Raw genomic sequence first — 24,878 nt, forward strand, 5'->3', positions numbered from 1 at the left:
CCTTGATAGATCTGGGTCAGGGTCCAGTGGCATGGAGTGCAAGATGACCAGAGACTCTTCACTGCAGCCTTCATTGTCTTCACTGCCATTGTGACGAGTCATCATCTTCTGCCAGCTCCACTGTTGCGGTTTCGGTTGGCTGAAACATCCCCCTTGACCTTACCATCATGGGTGACTCTACCAGGAGCCAAGAACCAGATGGCTAAGCTCCAGATGGCATCACTCTTGGGATCTCAGGAACTCAGAAGCCTGTCCACCATGATGAGATGATGATCATTGAAGAAGACTTATTAGTCAGTAAAGTATCTCAGATCGCCAGCATTTGCAGGTAACGTGCACCAATCAAAACTGACTCTGAGTTGATTGTAGAAAGAAATAAGAAACAAAGGAAATCACCAGCTTGTTGGCCAGTGCCTGAGTTCCAGTGGTGGTCGTGAAGATTAATTAGAGCTGAGTGGGCAACGTCATGAGTACAGCAAAGTTTAACTTAAGCTGTCAGCACTACTGTGTTCTGTAGTTTCAATAAATGGCAGCTCCATTCCAACAACACAGATAACAGCATTCAGAGGGGAGAAGATGGGACAGAGGAGCTCGGATGCCCATCCAGCTGGCGTGCATGTGAGGCAAGATTGCGCTAAGTGCTGAGCTGATTTGGAGAGGTTGAGTACGGCTTCTTCAGCAGTGAAATTCAGGTCCAATTGCGAGGTACAATCTGCTGTTCGGACAAGCTAAACACAGGCCCGTATAGACTGGAAGGGTGGCGTATAAAGAGTCGGGTGAGGTCGGATCACTCTGGGTGCCAAGCCAATGTGGAGAGGTTGAGAACAGCTTCTTCAGCAGCAAAATCTAGGCCCAAGTCCTAATGTGAGGTGCTGTTCAGACAATTTAAACAGCGGCCCGGATAGACTAGTGGCCCGGATAGACTCTCCATGATGCTGAGGCTGTGAGACTGTCCGCGGCTGCTGTGATTTGTGTTTGCGAGCTTTGCAGTGATTTGCCCCACTAATATGATGAACTGAATACTGAGGCTTTGGGCCTACACCTGGCCGCTCTGGGTATTTGGATCTAAGGACTCGGTTTGGTTCAGAACGTGTTGTTGTTGCTAGCTTCTATTGTTTGCATGATTTGTCTTTTTTTTCCTCTTTCTCTGCACATTGGGGGTTGGCATTTTTTAATAATGGGGTCTTTCAGGTTCCAGGCTTTGTGACTTAACTGTAAGCAGACAAATCTCAAGATTGTATCATTTATACGATCTATGATAATAAATGTACTTTCAATACTTCGAATTTCTGGGGGAAGTGGAGGGAGTTGTGTTTAATCCTGATGCTAATGTCACTATGGGTCTGACCTTCTCCAGTGTACTCAGGAGTGCTGGAGTTTAGAAAAATGAGGGAATCTCACTGAAACCTACCGAATATTAAAAGGCCTAGATAGAGAGGATATGGAGAGGATGTTTCCAATAGCGGGAGAGCTGAGGACTGGAGGGTACAGCCTCCAAATAGACAAACGTCCCTTTAGAACAGAGATGAGAAGGATTTTCTTTAGCCAGAGAGTGGTGAATCTGTGGAATGCATTGCCATGGACGGCTGTGGAGGAGAAGTCTTAGAATATATTTAAAATGGAGGTTCAAAGTTCAAAAGTATACTAATTATCAAAGTTTGTATACTGTATATAGCCTTGAGATTTGTCTCCTTACAGGCAGCCACAAACCAAAGAAATCCAATAGAACCCTTTAATAAAAAGACCATCAAATACCCAATGTGCAGAAAAGAAACAAATCACGTAAGCAAACATACAGAACTGAAATTCACTAAAGTGAGTCCACAGCTACGAAACCAGTCACCACTGCAGCCAATCCAGGAGTCAGGAGATGTTGCCCACAGCCTCAGTTCGGTGCAGAGACGAGTAAACCCTGTGAGCAGTGAGCTGAACTCTGGTCCATCCCTTGCCTCTGGCCCCGACACCCTGACCTTTTCCATCTGGCCTGGCATTTAAATCTGCAAAACCTCGTGTCATTCCCTGTTCTCGGGCCTGGCCCTGCTGCTTCGACATGCTCTGGGGCCCAGAACACGCTGCCTCGATTCAACCCGTACCCAACCTTTCCAATTCGGATGGGTTCTTCATTACTAAGGGGGGCATCAAAGGTTATGGGGAAAAGGCATGAGAGTGGAATTGAAAAAAGCTAATAAATCAGCCATGTTCGAATGGCAGAACAGACTCGATGGGCCAAATGGCCTAATTTGCTTCTCTGTTTTATGGACAAAGTCTACAACCAAAGACAATGGAGAGGACCGGATGAGCCTATTGCTCACTCAGACTACACTTGCCTTTCTCGGAGTGTCTTCAACCTGAAGCTTTAGCACCGTTTCTCCTTCCATAGATGCTGCCTGATCTGCCGAGTGTTTCCAGCATTCTCCATCGCACTTTCCACCGGACTGTCTGTAAATGCACCCTGAGCTTACAGCAGAAATCTGCTTGCACAGAGGTTTACAATTATTTTTGCATGGAGGGAGACATGCTGGTACAGATAGGAAGCATGTTCCTGTCACTCCTGCGGGTCTTGGAAGATCAAACTCTCTCTGCAACTTCAGGCAGTCCTTGCCTGCTTGGAGGGTGATGGGTACGAGCTGCTACTTGCAAACTGGCAGCTCCCCAGGCCTGCAACTGCAGATTTTCAGATTCAGATTCGAATTTATTTATCACACGGTGAAATGCATCATTTGTATGAACAATCAACATTGTCTAACAGTGTGCTGGGGGCAGCCCGAAAGCGTTGCCACATATTCCAGCACCAAAATAGCATGCCCACAGTGCCCGGCAGGACAACAAACAACACAACAAGAAGCAAAACAACAGCAGCAAAACAAGCCCCTTTTCCCCCTCCCAGCCACTCATCCACACACACACGGAGAGCCCTCCAATCCCATGACCCCCAGTTTCCATCCCCCAGGCCTCCACGATCAGCTTTGACTTCTGGACATCCGATCGACCCTTGGGCTTCGATCATTGGTGTCGACCCCTGGACTAGCTGACGAGGGGGCTCCGAAGTGCATGGTCAAACGCTGGGCTCGCCAACTCTTGGGTCTTCATGCCTCCTACAGGCATGGATATTTCAACCATCTGACCAGCAGTGTGATAACACTGGGAGGAGAGTTCAGGATCTAGCATTGAAGTTGCACTCATCTGCTGAATGGCCCGGACTTTGGACCACACGTTTCTGTAATTTCATTGTGATTCCTAGTGCATGAAAAAAAATGGCCTCACATCATCTGATCAGCACAAGCCCCATCCCTGCTTCCACCCACCAAAAGTTATCAAATGTGAACACCCACTCCCTTGCAAAGGAAAAGATCTGGTGGGGAGACATGGAGTTCAGGATGGGGGCTGGCTAGCCATCAGCGCCTTGGGTAGGGTGCAGGCTTTGTAAACCCACGCAGGTCCCATGACCTTGGGCCGCTTTTGACTGACCGATCTGGCATGTTGGGATGTTTACTGAAGCTTAGGTGGGCCTTGTGGTAGTCTGGAGTAATGAGGAGCCAACCATGTAATGAGGAAAGCCGTTCCCTCATTGTCAGTCAAACCCATTGCTCTTGGCATTGATTGCCTGCTGGCCAGAGAGGCACATTGTTGTCAGCCTCTGGTCTTTGCTCAGTTTCCTGCTGGGAAGTGGCTGCCAGATGACTGGCGAGGCCCACCTGAGCATTCTGGATCCTTTGCCTGCAGACTAAGCCCCGACCCCAGTCCAACCAACCAGCGAGGAGTTGATGCCTTGCGTGAAGTTTGTGAGATTTGTACAACACTTGCACTGACAGTCCACTGACACTTCATCAACACCACCAACACTTTAATGACAGTCCACCAACATCTCACCAACAGTTCACCGCCAGTTCGCCAACACTTCATCAACACTTTGCACACAGTTCACTGACAGTTCAAAACTTGGAATCATTTGACACAGCAGAGGAGTATTCAGCCTCACAATGATATCTGGACTCCCGTTAGGGCAATCAGGGCATCCCCATAGGTCCCATTTCCCCTGCTCTTTCTCTGCAAGGCACTCTGTTTTTGATTTTCTCTGCAGTTTCTTCTTCAAGGCCCAGAGTGAGTCTGTTTCCACTCTCCTTCCGGGTTCTCAACACACTGCAGAAGATGTTTTTCTTCACATCTATCCCACCCACCACCCCACCCCCCCCCAAATGTATATTTTGCCTTATATTTCAAATGTTTATCCCTTAGTCCTTGAATCTCTCTCTCTCTCACACTCACACTCTTTTGACTAGCTTTCATCGATCTCCTCTTTCTCAGCCACTCACGAGCTTGTCCACTTCCATCGGATCGTCTCTGATCTGTCCTTGAAGGGGAACAGCCTCAGTTTCTCCAGACTGACCCTGAAGCTGCCACCCCTCAGACCTAAAACCATCTCAGCAAACCTCTGGGGCTTTCAAATCCTCCCTGAAACAGAATCAGAATCAGGTTTAATATCACCGGCATACATCATGAAATTTGTTAACTTAGCAGCAGCGGTACAATGCAATATATGATAAATATAAAAAAAAGTAAATCAATTACATTAACATAGAAACATAGAAACATAGAAAATAGGTGCAGGAGTAGGCCATTCGGCCCTTCGAGCCTGCACCGCCATTTATTATGATCATGGCTGATCATCCAACTCAGAACCCAGCCTTCCCTCCATACCCCCTGACCCCTGTAGCCACAAGGGCCATATCTAACTTCCTTTTAAACATAGCTAATGAACTGGCCTCAACAGTTTGCTGTGGCAGAGAATTCCACAGATTCACCACTCTCTGTGTGAAGAAGTTTTTCCTAACCTCGGTCCTAAAAGGCTTCCCCTCTATCCTCAAACTGTGACCCCTCGTTCTAGACCTCCCCAACATCGGGAACAATCTTCCTGCATCTAGCCTGTCCAATCCCTTTAGGATCTTATACGTTTCAATCAGATCCCCCCTCAATCTTCTAAATTCCAACGAGTACAAGCCCAGTTAAGTATATTTATATAAGTTAAATTAAAAACAGAAGTAATATATATTAATAAAGTGAGGTAGTGTTCATGGGTTTAATGTCCATTTAGGAATCAGATAGCAGAGGGGACAAAGCTGTTCCTGACTCGCTGAGTGTGTGCCTTCAGCCTTCTGCACCTCTTTCCTGAGGGTAACAATGAGAAGAGGGCATGTCCTGGCTGTTAGGGATCCTTAATAATGGACAATGTCTTTCTGAGGCACTGCTCCTTGAAAGATTTCCTGGATACTATGGAGACCGGTACCCAAGATGGAGCTGATTAATTTTACGACTTTCTGTAGTTTCTTTTGGTCCTGCGCAGTAGCCTCTCCCCCCAACCCCCTGCCCATACAAGGCAGTGATGCAGCCTGTCAGAGTTCTCTCCACAGTACATCTATAGAATTTTTTTGAGTGTTTTAGGTTACAAACCAAATCTCCTCAATCTTATAATGGAGTATTGCTGCTGTTTTGTTGAGGCTAGGTGAGATTCTCAGAGATCTTAGCACCCAGGAACTTGAAATAGCTTACTTTCTCCAATTCAATTCCCTCTATGAGGACTGGTTCCCACGTCCTGCCTTTCTGAAGTCCACAATCAGCTCTTTGGTCTTACTGACGTTGAGTGCAAGGTTGTTGCTGGTATATCTTGCTCCTGTACGCCTCTTGTCTCCACCTGCGATTCTGCCAGCAATTGTTGTATCATCAGAAAATTTATAGATGGCATTGGAGCTGTGCTTAGCCACATAGTCATGGGTGTAGAGAGAGTAGAGCAATGGGCTAAGATTGTGGTCGTTTAGTTAGAAAGTTGAGGATCCTGTTGCAGAGAGGGGTACAGAGGCCCAGGTTCTAAAGCTTTTCAATCAGGACTGTAGGAATGAGGGTGTTAAACGCTGAGCTATAGCCAATGAACAGCATCCTGACATAGGTATTTGTATTGTCCAGGTGATCTATGGCTGTGTGAAGAGCTATTGAGGTTGTGTCTGCCATAGAACTATTGCGGCAATAGGCACCTTGCAGTGGATCCAGGTGTTTGCTGAGGCAGGAGTTAACTCTAGCCATGACCGACCTCTGGAGGATGTATGGAAGACACTGCCAGGGGTGGTGATAGAGGTAGATATATTAGGGGCATTTAAGAAACTCTTAGATCAGCTTATGTGAGGCCTCCAATGGTCAAGATTAACCGTGGAGTTGTGTCCTATCTATCCACGTAGTCAGTATGCAAGTTACTTCAAAGTTCAAAGTAAATTAATTATCAGGCTACATATATGTCACCATATGCAAAACTGAGATTGATTTTCTTGGGGGCATAATCAATTAATCCATAATAAAATAATAACCTTAATAGAATCAATGCACCAACTTGGGCATTCAACCAGTGTGCAAAAGACGACAAACGGCAAATACAAAAAGAAATAATGAAATAAATAAATAAGCAATAAATATTGATTACATGAGATGAAGAATCCTTGAAAGTGAGTCCATTGGTTGTGGGAACATTTCAATGATGGGGCAAGTGAAGTTGAATGGAGTTATCCCCACTGGTTCATGAGACTGATGGTTGAGGGTTAATAACTGTTCCTGAACTTAGTGCTGTGAGTCCTGAGGCTCTCGTACATTCGTCCTGATGGCAGCAGTGAGAAGAGAGCATGGTCTGGCTGCATTACGGCCTAGTATAGAAGCACCAATGCCTTTGAGCGGAAAATCCTACATTTGGCCCAGTACATCATGGGTAAAGCTGTCCCAACCATTGAGCACATCTATATGAAACGTTGCCATAGAAAAGCAGCATCCATTATCAAAGATCCTCACCAACCAGGCCATGCTCTTTTCTCACTGCTACCATCAGGTAGAAGGTACAAGAGCCTCAGGACTTGCACTACCAGGTTCGAGAACAGTTGCTACCCCTCAACCATCAGGCTCTTGAACAAAAAGGGGATAACTACACTCACTTAAGGACTCTTTTATCTTGTTATTTAATGCTGGTTATTTATTGCCATTTATTTGTTATCTTCATTTACACAGTTTGTTTACAGTTTACAGTTCCTAATGTTTACAGTGTACAGATCCTGTTTACGGTTACTGTTCTACAGATCTGCTGAGTATACCCACAGAAAAAAAGAATCTCAGGGTTGTATATGGTGACATGTATGTACTCTGATCATAAATTTGACTTTGAACTTTGATGACCTGGGTGGTGGGGGCTCTCTGATGATGGATCTGCTTTCCTGTGACAACGCACCATATAGATGTGCTCAATGTTTGGGGAGAGCTTTACCTGTGATGGACTGGGTCCTATCCTGTACTTCTTGGAATATTTTCTGTTCAAGGGCATTGGTGCTTCCATACCAGGTTGTGATGCAGCCAGTCAATTCACTCTCCCCTCTCCATCTCTGATCCTCCAATGAGGACTGGCTCGTTGACCTCTGATTTCTTTCTCAGCTCCTTGCCCTTGCTGACATTGACTAAGAGGTTGTTGTATGCAAGGCAGGGCAGCATGATACTGCCCCCTCTCCACGCAGCTGAGGACTCCAAAGGCACGGCAGAGACTGACAGAGTTCGGCATAGCGGCATCACAGGAGTTGTCAATCAACGCCGAACTCAATGTAGGACTACCTGAGGGACTGCAGCTCTGGATTTTTCCTTGGGCTTTACTCCCGTGGCCTTCCCCATGAGTGGGTGTGGCTGCAAGGCAGCAGAGGTTTGAGATCAGAACTTTTCTTCTCCTAAGTTAGCTGCCAACCATGGCTGACAGTCCCCATCTGCCTGAAATAGGCATGAGAATGATCAGAAATTGGAAGGTTATGGAGGAAAGAAGTTCGATTGATCTTAGAGTAGGTTATAAGGTTCACACAACATTATGGGCTGAAGGGTCTGTACTGTGCAGTAATGTTCTATGTTCTATAACCTAGTGTCTTTCCTGGGCAGACAACCCTCAGAGCAGCAAGGCAGACTTCAATTCTCAGCACTAACCTTGGGACTCCAAAACTCTTTCAATATGGCTTTCCTCTTTGTTTCTTTTGAGCACATCTTTCAGAAATCCATTGAGTATTTTCAACTAAAAAAGGTCTCTCTTTTTAGAGCAACATTATCTTCATCTTGTTGTTCAGGATGGTGGAAGATAGTGTTACCCTGCGATGCAACATGAGCACTCTTCCTAATGGAAGCCCCATTGTTGGCCTTTCTCAGGCCCAGGGCTCACATACACCAACGTGACTGAAAGTTTACCCGCCTGTGAGAATCAGGTGCTCTTGTGTGCAGGCTCCAGTCAGTGCAAAGCCTTGAGGAGCCCACAGCAAGGTGTGGTCAAGAAGTTAATTCCCACAGACAGAGCCTTCGCCTGTGGCTGGTAGATAAAATATAATGTCAGTGACTGAAGGCGAGGTGTAGCAGCTACCTTTGGGACTGTGGGTCATCGGCTCACGTTGCTCACCCAAGGCCCGAGCACGAGAACCAGCTCCAAATGGTCCTGAGGGAGCCTTTGGATCAGATTCAAAATCAAGTTTCATATCACAGGCACATGAAATATGGTGTTTTGCTGCAAGAGTACATTGCGATATATAATAATAAAAACAATAAGTTACAGTAAGAATAAATTAAATAAGTAGTGTGAAAAACAGAGGGTGGTGGTGAGGTAGTGTCCATTCTCCATTCAGAAATCTGATGGCAGAGGGGAAGAAGCTGTTCCTGAAATGTTGAGTGTGTGTCCTCAGGCTCCTGTATCTCCTCTCCTACCGAAAAGTGTACACACAGTTTAGCATACCCTGTGTAGATATGAGCATTAAGATCACACGCCTACGGGCGGCGTCCATTACTTACATTTTATAGCTGCACAGTTCTACAATGAGCCACACCTGATGATGAGAAGAGGGTATATCCCGAGTGAAGGGGGTCCTTAATGATGGATGCCAGATTTTTTGAGGCATTGCCTTTTGAAGGTGTCCTCGATGCTGGGGAGGCTAGTGCCCGTGATGGAGCTGGCGGAGTTTATAACTTCCTGCAGCTCTTTCCCATCCTGTGAAGAGGCCACTCCACAACAGACGGTGATTCAACCAGTCAGAATGCTCTCCATGGTACATCTTTAGCAATTTGCGAGTGTCATTGGTGACAAACTAATTTTCATCAAGTACGTAATGAAGCATAGCCGCGATCGTGCCTTCTTCGTAACTGCATCAATAAGCTGGGCCCAGGATTGATCTTCAGAGATGATGGCACCAGGAATTTAAAACTGCTCATCCTTTCCACTGCTGATCTTTCAGAGGACTGGTGTGTGTTCCCTTGAATTCCCCTTCCTGAAGTCCACAATCAGTGAGATGATGGATGTTCCTGAGCTGGCGGTGAACTGAAGGGACCGTGGGTAACTGCTGTGCCACTGTCTTCTAAGGTTCTGTCCAGTCTGCTCATAGAAACATAGAAAACCTGCAGCACAATACAGGCCCTTCGGCCCACGAAGTTGTGCTGAACATGTCCCTACCCTTGAAACTACTAGGCTTACCCATAGCCCTCTGTTTTTCTAAGCTCCATGGACCTATCCAAAAGTCTCTTAAAAGACCTTATCATATCCACCTCTGCCACCGTTGCCGGCAGCCCATTCCACACACTCACCACTCTCTGCATAAAAAACTTATCCCTGACGTCTCCTCTGTACCTACTCCCAAGCACCTTAAATCTGTGCCCTCTTGTGGCAGCCACTTCAGACCTGGGAAAAAGCCTCTGACTATCCACATGATCAATGCCCCTCATCATCTTATACACCTCTGTCAGGTCTCTTCTCATCCTCCGTCACTCCAAAGAGAAAAGGCCGAGTTCACTCAACCTGCTTTCATAAGGCATGCTCCCCAATCCAGGCAACATCCTTGTAAATCTCCTCTGCACCCTTTCTATAGTTGCCACATCCTTCCTGTAGTGAGGCGACCAAAACTGAGCACAGTACTCCAAATGGGGTCTGACCAGGGTCCTATATAGTCATGTTAAGCGATACTGAAAGTGGCTACTCGGCTCTCTCGATCTTTGCCAACTCAGAGCATTTGCACCAATCCCATTCTAGGCAAGGTCTTTGACCTGATTTGTTAATTCTCTATTCTCACAGATGCCACCTGACTAGCCAAGCATTTCAGCAAGTTTCTATTTTTATTTCAGATTTCTATCATCTGCAGTATTTTATTTTGATTGTCATTCCCATTCCACTTCTTGTCTCCCAGAGGGTGCAGAGGTGATTGACTATACTGATGTGAAAGGGTGATTGCACTTTGTATCTGGCCCCTCAACTTTCTTCTTTTTTTAGGCAGTTCCTTAGGTCGAAGGTGACTTGGTTCCATTCAAGTTTCCCTGCATCGAGACCTGACTAAGAGAGTTGAGTGGGACAGTACAGTGGTGTCGCGGTTTGGCGTAATACTTTTACAATGCCAGTTGTAAGATCGAGGTTTAATTGGTGCTGCTGCCTGTAAGTGGGCCAGCACGTTCACACTGACTATCAACCAACCATTTCCACCACTCTTATCCTAGCCCACTCTAATCTCTCCCCATTCCCATCAAATACCCCGAGAGGCAACTAACCCACCGACCCAGCACATCTCTGGGATGTGGGAGGACATTGCCCGGGGTGGTGTGGGGACTCGAGCAGGGAGAGCAAACGTAAGATCCACACAGACAGTGCCTGCTATGGACTGAATCTAGGCCGCTGGAGCCAAATATCTGCTCCTCCCAGTAAATCCCATTTTCCCCACATGTCACCTTCCATGCCCACTCCCTTCTGGAGAGTTGTGATGGAATTAGCTTCTGCCATGAATCATCATGGCCACTGCATCTTTCTCATATCCAGCACCTTCGACCTTTCATGGGGACAACCAGTGAGTGTCATAAGGAGGTGGCTGGGAACGGACCCAAGTGCAAGACACAGACACTGAAGGACTAGGGACAGGACTAGGATACAGGGTGAGGGCAAGGACATGGACATGAAAACCAGGAACCCGGAACAGGGCTGGACAAGAGAGCTAGGAGCCCGGGCTTGGACTCCAAGCCAGAGACTGGACAAGGACCCAGTACCTGGGTCTTGCCTCTGGCTCGGACCCCAGAACTGGGCAAGGACGAGGCTGGAGTCTTCAGGCTTGAGGCTAGAGGCAGGCGAGGCTTGGCAGGAGGCAGGAGACTGGAGTCTTCAGGCTTGAGGCTAGAGGCAGGCGAGGCTTGGCAGGAGGCAGGAGACTGGAGTCTTCAGGCTTGAGGCTAGAGGCTAGAGACGAGGCGTGGCTTGGCAGGAGGCTAGAGACTTGAGGCGTGGCTTGGCAGGAGGCTAGAGACTTGAGGTGAGGCTTGGCAGGAGGCTAGAGACTTGAGGTGAGGCTTGGCAGGAGGCTAGAGACTGGAGTCTTCAGGCTTGAGGCTAGGCAGGCTCCTCCTGGGCAGGGCGCGGTACTCCTGGGCAGGGCGCGGATCTCCTCCCGATGGAGGCAAGGGACAGGAAGGGACAGAACCAACCGTAGGTAACGGCAATACAGCCTGGCTTACTCAACGGAGGCAAGGGACAGGAAGGGACAGAACCAACCACAAGTAACGGTAAGACGGCCTAGCTCACCCGGTGGAGGCAAGGGACAGGAAGGGAGCTAGGTACGGGGTGGCTCCAGGACAAGACAGCAAGACAAGGCAAGGCTTCAGGCAATGCAAGGCAAGACAGAACTTCAGGTGAGGCAAGAGTTACCAGCAAGACAAGGCAGGGCTTCAGGCGAGAAAACAGAAGGCAGAGGAAGGGATACAAGGAGTAAGGACAAGAACAATCCAGCAGCCACACCCTTGTCTCTGAAGGTATTTATGCAGCCAGCCCCAACGAGCATCAGCTGCCTCAATTAGAGCTCATCAAGAACAGAAACAGGGTAGACCGGAAAACCTGGAGCAAGGGCCGATGGACCGGACCGTGAACAGGAATGCGGACTTCATGGACTGGACCATGACAGTGAGGCTGATTTTAATTATTACTTCACAGGATGTGGGTGTTATGGTAACTCCCAGGGTTTATTGCTCGCACTTAATCACCTGAGTTGCCCTAGTTAGAAGCCAACTACATCTGTAGGTCTGGGGTCACCGATGGGTCATTTCAGGTAAGATGGGAGATTTCTTTGCTTGAAGTTAGCTGGATGGGTTTTATAACAATTCAGCGGATTAAGTTCAACCATTAGGCACAAGAGCAGAATGAGACCATTTGGCCCATTGAGTCTTCTCCACCATTCAATAATGGCTGCCGTATTTTCCCTCTCAACCCCAATTCTTTTGCCTTCTCCCCATTAACCTTTGACCCTCCCACGAATCAAGAACCTATCAACCTCAGCTTTAAATATACCCAAAGACTTGACCTCCACAGCCGTCTGTGGCTGTGAGAAATTAGTCATCTCTGTTCTTAAGGGATGTTCTTCTATTCTGAGGGTGTGTTCTCTGGTCCTAGATTCTCACACGATAGGGGACATCTTTCCCTGTCCAGTCTATTTAGGCCTTTCATGTAACTGAATTAAAATCAAGCATTCAGTTACTTAAAGTGTAGATTACAATTCAGTTGCCTGAATTTAAGTTCCTTGGCTGTCTTGGTAGGATTTGAACTCATGGATTAGTCGCCCAGTAGCTTAACTACTGCATTACCATATGCCCATCTGTACAGCTTTGAACAAGCCCTTTCGTCTCGGCACCTGGTTGCATCTCTCCTCAGAGAGGCTGGACTGTGAAAGATATTGGTGAAATTGTTTTCTGAAGCTGCATTCAGAGTCCTCGGAGCTGATAACTGCGCGGGAATGGAACTGGACCAGGGCGCTTTAATTCCGCCACGTTTAACAGCTGCTGAGATTGTTCTCCTTCACTCCTCAGGCTCGTAATGGCAATCTGTCCATCAGCGGCAACAAAGGACTGATCACATTCAGAAGGTAGGGTTCTGAAATGATACTTCAGCTCTTTAAAAGCTGAGGGGGGGGGGTCTGATGATATCGGCACAAAGGGGCTATTTTTCTCTCTCCCCTCTGATCTGTAAGAAAGAGAGATGAAAGAGATTTAACCAAAGAACAGGTATTGTCTGCTCCTGTACCTTTATGCTCAAGCCTGACTAATCCAGCCTTTCACAGAGGGAAACTGAGGGTCAGTTTACACCACTTGGACAGTCTATTGAGAAAGGCCAGTCTGCAGCTCCAGAGCTCAGATCAATAACAGGCTCTAACCAACAGGTTCTTTCTGATTTCCTCACTGTGCCTGCAAACTCAGTTACATCCCAGCAGACTTTGTGAAAACCCACTGCAAGCTAGAATAAAAACTTGCTAACAGGTCTTGTGGACTTTCATTAATAGAGCAGGGATGTGAAATGGGGAAGAGACAGGGACAGGGAATGGGGAAGAGACAGGGACAGGGAATGGGGAAGAGACAGGGATGGGGATTGGGGAACAGACAGGGATGGGAATTCGGAAGAGACAGGGACAGGGAATGAGGAACAGGTAGGGAAGGGTAATGGGGAAGGGACAGGGATGGGGAGTGGGGAACAGACAGGAATGGGTAATGGGAAACAGACAGGAAAGGGGAATGGGAAACAGATAAGGAAGGGAATTGGGAAACAGACAAGGAAGGCGATTGGGGAACAGACAGGGAAAGGGAATGGGGAACAGACAGCGACGGGAATGGGAAACAAACAAAGAAGGGAATTGAGGAACAGACAGGGATGGGGTATGGGGAACAGACAGCGACGGGAATGGGGAACAGACAGGGACAGGAATGGGGAACAGACAGGGATGGGAATGGGAAACAGGCAGGGACAGGGAATGGGGAACAGGGAGGAACAGGGAATGGAAAATGGGGAACAGACCGGGACGGGAATGGGGAACAGACAGAGACGGGAATGGGGAACAAACAGGGATGGGAATGGGGAACAGGCAGGGACAGGGAATGGGGAACAGGGAGGAAGAGGGAATGGAAAATGGGGAACAGGCTGGGATGGGAATGGGGAACAGACAGGGACAGGAATGGGGAACAGACAAGGATGGGAATAGGGAAAAGACAGGGATGGGAATGGGGAACAGACAGGGACAGGGAATGGGGAGCAGGGAGGGACGGAATGGGAAATGGGGAACAGACAGGGATGGGAATGGGGAACAGACAGGGATGGGAATGGGGAACAGGGAGGGACAGGGAATGAAAAATGGGGAATAGACCGGGACAGGAATGGGGAACAGACAGGGATGGGAATGGGGAACAGACAGGGACAGGAATGGGGAACAGACAGGGATGGGAATGGGGAACAGCCAGGGATGGGAATGGGGAACAGACAGGGATGGGAATGGAGAACAGGCAGGGACAGGAATGGGGAACAGGCAAGGACAGGGAATGGGCAACAGACTGGGACAGGGAATGGGGAACAGGGAGGGACAGGGAATGGGAAATGGAGAACAGACAGGGACAGGAATGGGGAACAGACAAGGATGGGAATGGGGACAAGACAGGGACAGGGAACAGGAAACAAACAAGGATGGGGAATGGAAGAGACAGGGATGTGGAATGGGGATCAGACAGGGACAGGAATGGGGAACAAACGGGGACAGGAATGGGAAACAGACAGGGACAGGAATGGGGAAGAGACAGGGATAGGAAAATGGGGATCAGACAGGGACAGGGAATGGGGATCAGACAGGGACAGGGAATGGGGAACAGAAAGGGACAGGGAATGGGGAACAGACAGTGATGGGAATGGGAAACAAACAATGAAGGGAATTGGGGAACAGACAGGGATGGGGTATGGGGAACAGACAGCGACGGGAATGGGGAACAGACAGTGACAGGAATGGGGAACAGACAGGGATGGGAATAGGGAAGAGACAGGGACAGGAATGGGGAACAGACAGGGATGGGAATGGGGAACAGACAGGGATGGGAATGGGGAACAGGCAGGGACAGGGAATGGGGAACAGAACGGGACAGGGAATGGGGAACAGACAGCGATGGGAATGGGGAACAGACAGTGACAGGAATGGGGAACAGACAGGGATGGGAATGGGGAACAGACAGGGATGGGAATAGGGAAGAGACAGGGACAGGAATGGGGAACAGACAGGGATGGGAATGGGGAACAGGCAGGGACAGGGAATGGGGAACAGAAAGGGACAGGGAATGGGTAACAGACAGTGATGGGGAACGTGGAACCCACAAGGATGGGGAATGGGGAACAGACAAGGATGGGGAATGCAGAACAGACAGGGCTCCACAAAATACAAAATGTTGGAGGAACTCAGCAGGTCAGGCAGCATTTATGGAAATGAATAAAGTGTCGGCATTTTGGGCTGAGACTCTTTTTGAGAACTCGAACGGAAGGGGAACAAAAGGGGAACAAACCAGAATAAGACAGTGATGGAGGGGAAGGGAAGGTGGACTAGGTGGAAGGTGATGGGTGAAGCCAGGTGGGTGAGAAAGGTAAAGGTCTGGAAAGGAAGGAATCTGATAGGAGAGGAGAGTAGATCATGGCTGAAAGGGAAGAACGAGGGCCACCAGGGGAAGGTGACAGGTAGGTAGTCGAAGAGAAGTCATAAGAAGCCAGAGTGGGGAATAGAAGAAGGAGGAAGAGGGATGGAATAGAATATTATTGGAAGGTGAAATCAATGTTCGTGCAGTGAGGTTGGAGACTACCTGGTGGGAATATGAGGTGTTGATCCTCCACTCTAAGAGCAGTCCCATTGTGACAAAAGAAGAGGCTTTGGATGACATGTTGGTATGGGAATTGGGATGGGAATTAAAATAGTTGGCCACAGTGAAATTCCACTTTTGGAGGATACACATCGGGTCGCACAAATATAGAGGAAGCTACATCAGGAGCACCAGTTACAATAGGTGACCCCAACAGATTTGCCAGTGAAGTGTTGGCTCACCAAGAATATCTGCTAGGGACCCTGAACAGAGATACGGGAGGAAGTGAGTGGGCAGGAGTAGCATTCTTGTCACTGGCAGGGATATGTGCCAGGAGGGAGGTACGAACAGCAAAGGCAATCACAGAGGGAGCAAACCCTGCAGAAAGTGGAGAGTGGGGGTTTGGTAAAGATGTGTTTGGTGGTAGGATCCCATTGCAGATGGAGGAAGTTGCGGGGAATGATGAGTTGGATGCGGAGGTTCATGGGGTGGTAGGTGGGAACAGATAGGGATGAGATGGGGAGCAAGCGGGGGCATGGAATGGGGAAGACAGGGATGGGTACTGGGGAACAGACAGACACAGGTAATGGGGAAAAAGGTGACAAAGGTGCTCAGGATGTCATTGCTGAGATCAGCCCCAAGGCAGTACCCTCTCTGGCCAGTTGATTCTCTTTGGATGAAAAGTCTGCTACAAAAGACTTTGCTTTATTGCTCTAATTTTGTTCTTTCCTGTTAAATTTTGTATGATTTATGTTTTTGTTGTGAAGATTGTGCTTGTAATGCTGCTGCAAGTAAGTTTTTCATTGTTGGAACATGGCAGATGGAACTGAATGGAACAAGTGTGAGGTGATGCAGTTTGGTGGGAAAAACCAGGATGGAATTACACAGTGAACGGTAGGGCACTGAGGAGTGCGGTAGAACAAAGGAACAAAGGTCCACAATTCCTTGAAAGTGGTGTCACATGTAGATAGGGTGGCATAAAAAAGCTTTTTGCTCATTATCCTTCATAAATCACAGTACCGAGTACAGGAGTTGGAAAGTTATGTTAAAGTTGTAAAGGACATTGGTTAGGCTAAATCTGAAGTATTGTCACCTATCTACAGGAAATATATCAATGAAATTGAAAGAGTGCAGAGAAAATTTACGAGGATGTTGCCAGGACTTGAGGGTATGAGTTGTAGGGAAATGGTGAATAGGTTAGCACTTCAAATGGGGAAGCATGGTAATGTAGTGGTTAGCACAGCGCTTTACAGTACCAGCAATTCCGGTTCAATTCCCGCCGCCGCCTGTAGGGGCTTGTACGTTCTCCCCGTGACTGCGTGGGTTTCCTCCGGGTGCCCTGGTTTCCTCCCACAGTCCAAAAGGCGTACCGGTTGGTAGGTTAATTAGCCTTTGTAAATTGTCCCGTGATTAGGCTCAGATTAATTTGTGGGTTGCTAGGCAGCATGGCTCGAAGGGCTTATTCTGCACTGTATCCCAATAAAAATATCAGTGCCTCTGCCCGAAACTTCGACTGTTTACTCGTTTCCGTAGATGCTGTCTGGCCTGCTGAGTTCCTCCAGCGTTTGTGTGTGTGTGTGTGTGTGTGTGTGTGTGTGTGTGTGTGTTGCTCGGATTTCCAGCGTCTGCAGATCTTCCCCCGTTTGTGGTTGGACTACTACACTGCAAAGTCTCTTCCAAGGATGCCTACCCTGAGGAAGTTTAAATCTTCCCTTCGACGGGAGTTCAGTGAAACCCTCTCTCACTTCTCCCCTTGTGTAATCTCTGCTGCCCTCTGGTCCTGACGAAGGGTCTCAGCCCGAAACGTCGACGGTTTACTCTTCTCCATTTCTGCTGCCTGGCCTGATGACTTCCTCCAGCATTTTGTGTGTGTTGCTCGGATTTTCAGCAGTTGCGGATTTTCTTGTCGGATTGTAAAGCTGTGGCGTTCAGGGCCGGATCTATTGTCACTGACAAGTAAATTGGGCAACTTGTTGTTCAGCGACAGCAATACCGTGCAAAGACGTAAAATTACTATAAACTGCAAAAATAATTGAGCAAAACAAAATAAAAACCTAAGCAGTGTTGCCAAGTTCATGGCCCATTCAGAAATTCGACTGTGGAAGCAAAGGAACTGTTTCTGAATCACTGGGTCACAAGCAGCGCAGTGGTGTAGGAGTTTGTATAATAACGCTTTATGGCGCTAGCAATAGGGATTCAATTCCTACTATTGTTTGTAGGGATTTCTTACTGATTCCACAACCTACAGACTCACTTTCGAAGACCCTTTTTTGCTATTTCTCTTCTTTTCTCAAATTGATGTCGGTTTTAGTCTACATCTTTATAGCTTTTCATAAATTCTATTGTATTTATTTGTTTTCCTGTAAAAGCCTGCAAGAAAATAATTCTCAGGGTAGTACGAACTTTGTTCATAAATTGAACTTTGAAATAAGAATCAGTAATCTGCAGATGCCAGGAATCTGAAATAAATTTTCCATTATTTGCACTTTGTGGTGATTTTAACTGACTAGCCAACGTGTATCTCCTGAAATGCACAGAATCAGTTCCCAGAACAGCCCCGGCAGCCCGGACCTCACCTGAGCCACACATACCAAGTGCTGCCCGGGTTTGAAATGTAAAATTATTTCACAGCCGTCAACCTGCCCTGTGACTCTTGACACACAACTGCTCAGAGATGAACCTTCGGAGCTGACATCCCTCACTCCTTCGGCGTTTCTATACCTTGTGATTGGATTTTGTACCAAGAGGGTTGTTATTGCTAGGGAATATCTTCATGTGTTTTGACAGTTCACGATTACCTATTGTTAGGACCCTGCTCACATACAGACACGGAATGGCGGACAGCCAAGCTTCTCATTGTGGTTACCAAAGCTTCTTGAATCGCGCTTCCCGAACTTGCAAACTCCAACTCCGAGGACCAGGGCAACAGATTCAAGGCAATAGCGCCACCTGCCGGCCCCTCTACAAGCTACACCCCGTCACCTCAATGCAATGGCTTCTCCCATCATTGTAGCTAGGTCTAACCATCTCCCCGTCCAATGGCACCGCGTCAGCCCTTTCCCCATGAAGTCTGTAGGGCTCCGTCTCCTCAAAGACCTGTTGCAGAGTAGGTTGCCTGCGATAAAATATTTCATATAGACTTGGGGTAACACACACCAGCATCTGCGTCCACTGCGCCTCTTCCTATAGATGCTGCCTGGCCTGCTGCGTTCACCAGCAACTTTGATGTATCTGCAGAATCTCTTGCGTTTAGATAGACTAGGTTTGTTTTCATTGGCATTGAAGCCATTGACGGGGAAACTGATAGAAGCAAACCAAATTATGACATGCATAGACAGGAACAGGCCCTTTGTCTGTGCAGAACACAATACCAAATTAAACTAAATCCCCTCTGCCTGCATATGATCCACATCCCTCCAATCCCTGCATGCTGATGTCTATCTAATGGCTTCTCAAACGCCTCCATTGTATGTCTTTCCACCACGAACCCTGGCAGCTTGTTCCAGGCACCTACTGGTCTATCTGTAAAAGTCTTGTCCCACACATCTCCTTTAAACTCCACCTCCCCCCCCCTAAAATGCACATCCTCTAGTATTTGACATCCCTACCATGGGGAAAAGATTCTGGCTGTTACCTTATTGATGCACCTCACCATTTCATAAACTTCTGCCAGGTCTTCTCTCAGCCTCCGACACTCCAGAGAAGACACCTTAATCTCTGCACTGCATTACACTCTGCTTCGGTGACTTTTCTTATAAATCATCTCCTCTAATCCAGCCAGCATCGTGGATTAGTTATAAATCAATATCCTCCAGTTATAGCCATAAAGTTCAAAGTAAATTTATTATCAAAGAACATATATGCCACCACATACAAACCCTGAGATTCAGGCATACTCAGTAAATCTATACAGTAATAAAATAATAATCATAATAGCCTCAACAAAAGACCAGACCAACTTGGGCATTCAGTCAGTGTGCAGGGGACATAAACTGTGCAAATACAAAATGAAAGAAATAATAATAAAAAATAAATAAGCAATAAATATCGAGAACCTGAGAGTGAGTCAATAGGTTGTGGGAACATTTCAGTAATGGGGCAGGTGATGTTGAGTGATGTTATCCCCTTTTGTTCAAGAGCCTGATGACTGGGAGGTAATCACTGACACTGAAGCTGGTTGTGTGAGTCCTGTTCCTTCCTCCTGATGGCGGCAGCAAGAAGAGAGCATGTCCTGGGTGATTCCCGATGGCGGATGCTGCTTTCCTGCGGCAACACTTCGTGCAGATGTGCTCCGTGGTGGGGAGGGCTTTACCCGCGAAGGTCTGGGCCGTATCCATGACTTTTTGTAGGATTTTCCGTTCAAGGGCATTGGTGTTTCCATACCAGGCTATGATGCAGCCGGTCAATACACTCTCCACCACACATCTACAGAAGTTTGTGTAAGTTTTAGAAGTCATGCCGAAATGAGGAAATGAGATAACTTCTGTGCCCTCTCCAAAGCCTCCACATCCTTTCTGTAATGGGGTGACCAGAACTGCACTCAACACTCCAAGTGTGGTCTAACCAACATTTTATCCAGCTGCAGCCTGATCTCCTGACTCTTACACTGAATGTCCCGACCAGTGATGATAAGCATGTTGTATACTTTCTTTACCACCATTGCAAGGACATCTTTAAGGTGTTGTGGACTTGGACCCCACTGATCCCTCTGTCCTTCAATGTACATCAATACTGTTAAGGGTCCTTCACTAAGTGTTGCTTTTGACCTCCCAAAGTGCAACACCTCCCGTTTGCTCAGAATAAACTCCGTCAGTTATTTCTCCACCTGGGTCTGTAACTGGTTTACAGTACCATGCAAACATCTTAGGTGTGTATATATAGAGGTGTGTGTATAACACACATAAGGTTCCTCAGACTTTTGCACAGTACTGTATTTGTCAATGTGGAGTGGAGGGCAAGTTTGTAAATCTGGCGGGAGTAAAGGATGTCGGGGATGATGAGGGTGGTGCACCGTGGGAGGGGTGTGGGACAGATCGCAGAGGAGGAGTGCCAGAGTTGGGGGGGGGGGAGGTGCGGATGCAGACACACCCAGCCCTGAGACACTAGGCAAGGTCATTTGATTAAACAATTGGTTTATTGATTATTATAGAATGTCTGTCTGGTGTTTCCCACTTCCCTCCCCTCTCCCTTCCCCTTTTCCCAACCATGATTCCCCTCTCCCTGGCCCCCTTCCCACTCCCAGTCCACAAAAGAGACCCACATCAGAATCAGGTTTATCATCACTCACATATGTCCTGAAATTTGTTTTATTTTTGTCGCAGCAGTACAGTGTAATACATAAAACTGCTGCAGTACTGTGCAAAAGTCTCGGCAGCCCAGCTATACATACGTACCTCAGACCTCCACAGTACCGCATGTACTGCTGCATCTTTTGACAGTCCTCAACACTGTTCACAACACCACCAATCTCTGTGTCATCTGCAAACTCATTAACCCACTCGTCTACGTTTTCATCCTAGTCATTTATATACACCCCCAGTGGCCATTTCGTTAGGTACAGGAGTGAACTCGGTGTGATCTTCTGCTGCTGTAGCCCATCCACTTCAAGGTTTGACCTGTTGTATGCCCAGAAATACACTTCTCCGCACCCTTGTTGTAATGTGTGGTTATTTGAGTTACTGTCACCCTTCCGTCATCTTGAACCAGTCTGGCCATTTTTAGACCATAATATATAGGAGCAGAATTAGGACATTTGGCCCATCAAGTCTGCTCCGCCATTTCATCATGGCTGATCCAATTTCCCTCTCAGCCCCAATCTTCTGCCCTCTCCCCGTATCCTTTCATGCTCTGACCAATCAAGAGTCTATCAACCTCTGCCTTAAATATATGTAAATACTCGGCCACCACAGCTGCCTGTGGCAAAGAATTCCACTGATTCACCACTCCCTGGCAAAAGAAATTCCCCCTCATCTCTGTTCTAAAAGGATGCCCCTCTATTCTGAGGCTGTGTCCTCTGGTCTTATACTCTCCCTTCATAGGACACATCTTCTCCACATCCATTCTATCAAGGCCTGTCACCATTCGATAGGTTTCAATGAGATCACCCCTCAATCTTCTGAATTCCAGTGAATACAGGTCCAGAACCATTAATGCTCTTCATATGACAAGCCGTTTAATCCTGGAATCATCTTTGTGAACCTCCTTCAAACCGTTTCCAGTTTCAGCACATCCTTTCTACAATAAGGGGCCCAAACCTGCTCACAGTACTCCAAGTGGGGCCTCACCAGTGCTTTATAAAGCCTCAGCATTACATCCTTCTCTGACATCTCTCATTAACAGGGCATTTTCGCCCCCAGAACCTCCGCTCTCCAGATTGTTTTCGATTTTTTCAACCACTCTGTGTAAACTCTAGAGATTGTCATACATAAAAGTCCCGGGAGGTGGGAATCAGCTTCTTCCCCCCGGGCTGTGGGATGACTGAACTCCCTGCCACCACCCAGGTCTCATCACGCATGAAACGCCAATGGCGTTGTACTGTTTACTTTTCAACGTGTTGCAAATGCACCTTATTCTAAATGTCAATCTTCTGGAATATATTTCATTAGTTGTTAATTTATTTGTGATAATATTACTTTAGGTGTTGCGTGCGAGTTAAGTGTCCTGTGTCATGCAGAGGAATGTTGTTCCATTTAGTGGTATACATGTGTATGGTAGAAATATAACAATAAAGTTGAACTTAACTTGACCACTGGGGTTGGTGGAGGCAGTGACCAATTTGCATGAGGACTTGTATCACCAAGACAGAGAAGGCTATGGACTGGTTCTGGTTAGTGTAGATAGCTCTTGATGGCTTGCATGGATGTGATGGGCCAAAGGGCCTACCTCCCCACTGCACAACTCTTGCCATGCGGGAAGGACTGTAAATGCTGACGAGGCCAATGATGTTCACGCAGCAAACGTGAATTGAAGAAAATTAAAACGCAAAGCTACGTGGTTAAATAGTGATCGTTCTCGGGGCTGGAACTCGGCAAAGGCAGAGTTTGCAGCTTTCAGAAGACTGCGGTAAGTTCCGATGCTCGTCCTGGGCAGCCGCGGATCCAGTGCTGTCCTCCGCGATGCTGTGGCCGACGCTGACTCGAGCACCAGGTGGGAACCGGTACCATCTGCTGGCCAACAGTGGTACTGCCACCAATAGCGTTAAGAACCATCCGCATGTGCGCAGGACACAATAGAACATAGGACTTAGAAATCTACAGCACATTACAGGCCCTTCGGACCACAGTGTTGTGCTGAGCATGTAACCTACTCAAGAAACTACCTAGAATTTCCTTACCGCATAGCCTCCATTTTTCTAAGCTTCACGTACCTAAGAGTCTCTTTAAAGACCCTATTGTATCCGCCTCCACCACTGCCACCAGCAGTGCATTCCACACACCCACCATTCTCTGTGTGGAAAACCTTACCCCTGACATCCCCTCTGTATCCACCTCCAAGCACCTTAAGACTATGCCCCCTCATGTTAGCCATTTCAGCTCTGGGAAAAAGTCTCTGACTATCCGCACAATCAATGCCTCTCATCATCTTATACACCGCTATCAGGTCACCTCTCATCCTCCGTCGCTCCAAGGAGAAAAGACTGAGTTCACTCAACCTATTCTCATTTGCATGCTCCCCAATCCAGCCAACATCCTTGTAAGTCTCCTCTGCACTCTCTCTATAGTATCCACATCCTTCCTGTAGTGAGGTGACTAGAATGTAGAACAGTACAGCACAGGTGCAGGCCCTTTTAAATTAAATTAGTTTATATTAGTAATTGAATGGCCAACTAAACTAATCCCTTCTGCTGACGCAATGCCCAACCTTTCCTCCTTCCTCACCTAGCTAAACATCTCTTAAAAGTCCCTCATGTATCTGCCTCTACCTCCACCCCACTAGTACATAGCAGGCACCCAGCACTCTGTGTAAAAAAAACCTGCCCTCACACCTCTTTTGAAATTACCACTCTCACCTTAAACGCATGATAATTCAACTCTTGGAAAAAGATATTGTCTGCCTACTCTACCTACGCCGCATTACAAACCTCCATCCGATCTCCCCACAGTCTCCACCACTCCAGAAGAAAGAGCCCAAGTTTGTCCAACTTCTTCGTTACAGCACATATCCTCCAATCCAGGTGCTGTTCGATATTTCATCTGTGTGTGAGTGTGCGCACACAACACGGATAGGATTCTGTAACTCATCTGATTCTGTAACTCATGATGATATTGTATGATTTTTCTGTAGTGTGAGTGTGCACACATCACAGACGGGGTTGTGTAACTCATCTGGAGTGTGAGTGTGTGCAACAGGACACAGATGGGGTCATGTAACACGTCTGCAGTGTGGGTGTGTGCTCAGAACATCGATAGGGTTGTGTAACTCACCTGTAGTGTGGGTGTGTGCACAGGATACAGATGGCGTTTTGTAACTTGTCTGGAGAGTGTGTGTGTGTGTGTGTGTGTGTGTGTGTGTATGTGTGCGCGCGCACACGTGTGCACGTACATGCAGGACACGTTAGTGTTCTGTAACTTGTCCATAGTGTGAATGTGCACATGGGATACCGATAGGGTTGTCTGTCATGTGGGTCATTTTTTATTGTCATTCATATTAAGAGCAGTTTCCTCTGGAATCAGGTTTATTATCTCTAATAAATTGTATGTGGTGAAATTTGTTGTTTTGTGGCAGTGATACAGTGCAATCCATAACATATTTTTATGAATTACAATGGAAAGTATATTAAAAATAGTGGAAAAGAGAGCAAAAATATTGAGGTTGTGTTCGTGGGTTCATGGTCCATACGGAAATCTGACGGCAGAGGGAAAGGGAAGAAACTTTTCCTAGAAGCTTTGAATTCAGAGAGCAATGTCACCTCTTTCAGTTTTGGGTGCACAGAAGTGTATGGAGAGTAAGGATGGAAGGTTGGCCAAGTTGTGTTGGATGCTTACACCTGGAAATGATGGCGGTGTTTGTCAGCTCACTATGAAAAAGGACTTGAGTTCAGGCAGCGCTGAGACAAGAGAGAGGTGGAAGCCTGGCGATAGAAAGGGTCTGAGTTTGATTCTTGGCTCAGGAGTAGAGCAGCCGCTGATGTTGCAAATAGAGAAGAGAAGGGAGAGCCAATCAGTTTCTATATTAATAGCAAGATGACTTATAAATTCCACAGAGCCAGTCAGATTTTTGACGCATTAAGG

The 24,878-nt window shown here is 47.3% G+C and overlaps 1 protein-coding gene across 1 annotated transcript in view; it reads right to left on the reverse strand.

Moving 5' to 3' along the window:
• Positions 1 to 4,409: 4,409 nt before the first annotated feature.
• The window catches only part of LOC134353936 (uncharacterized), a 431,517-nt gene continuing 411,048 nt past the window's right edge, over positions 4,410 to 24,878 (reverse strand). Inside the window, exon 7 of the mRNA XM_063062506.1 lies at positions 4,410 to 4,452. Coding sequence (XP_062918576.1) covers positions 4,422 to 4,452 — 31 coding nt within the window. The 3' untranslated portion in view covers positions 4,410 to 4,421. The remainder of the gene's footprint in view (positions 4,453 to 24,878) is intronic.

This window comes from Mobula hypostoma, chromosome 11 (assembly GCF_963921235.1).
Source record: "Mobula hypostoma chromosome 11, sMobHyp1.1, whole genome shotgun sequence".
Lineage (NCBI taxonomy): Eukaryota > Metazoa > Chordata > Chondrichthyes > Myliobatiformes > Myliobatidae > Mobula > Mobula hypostoma.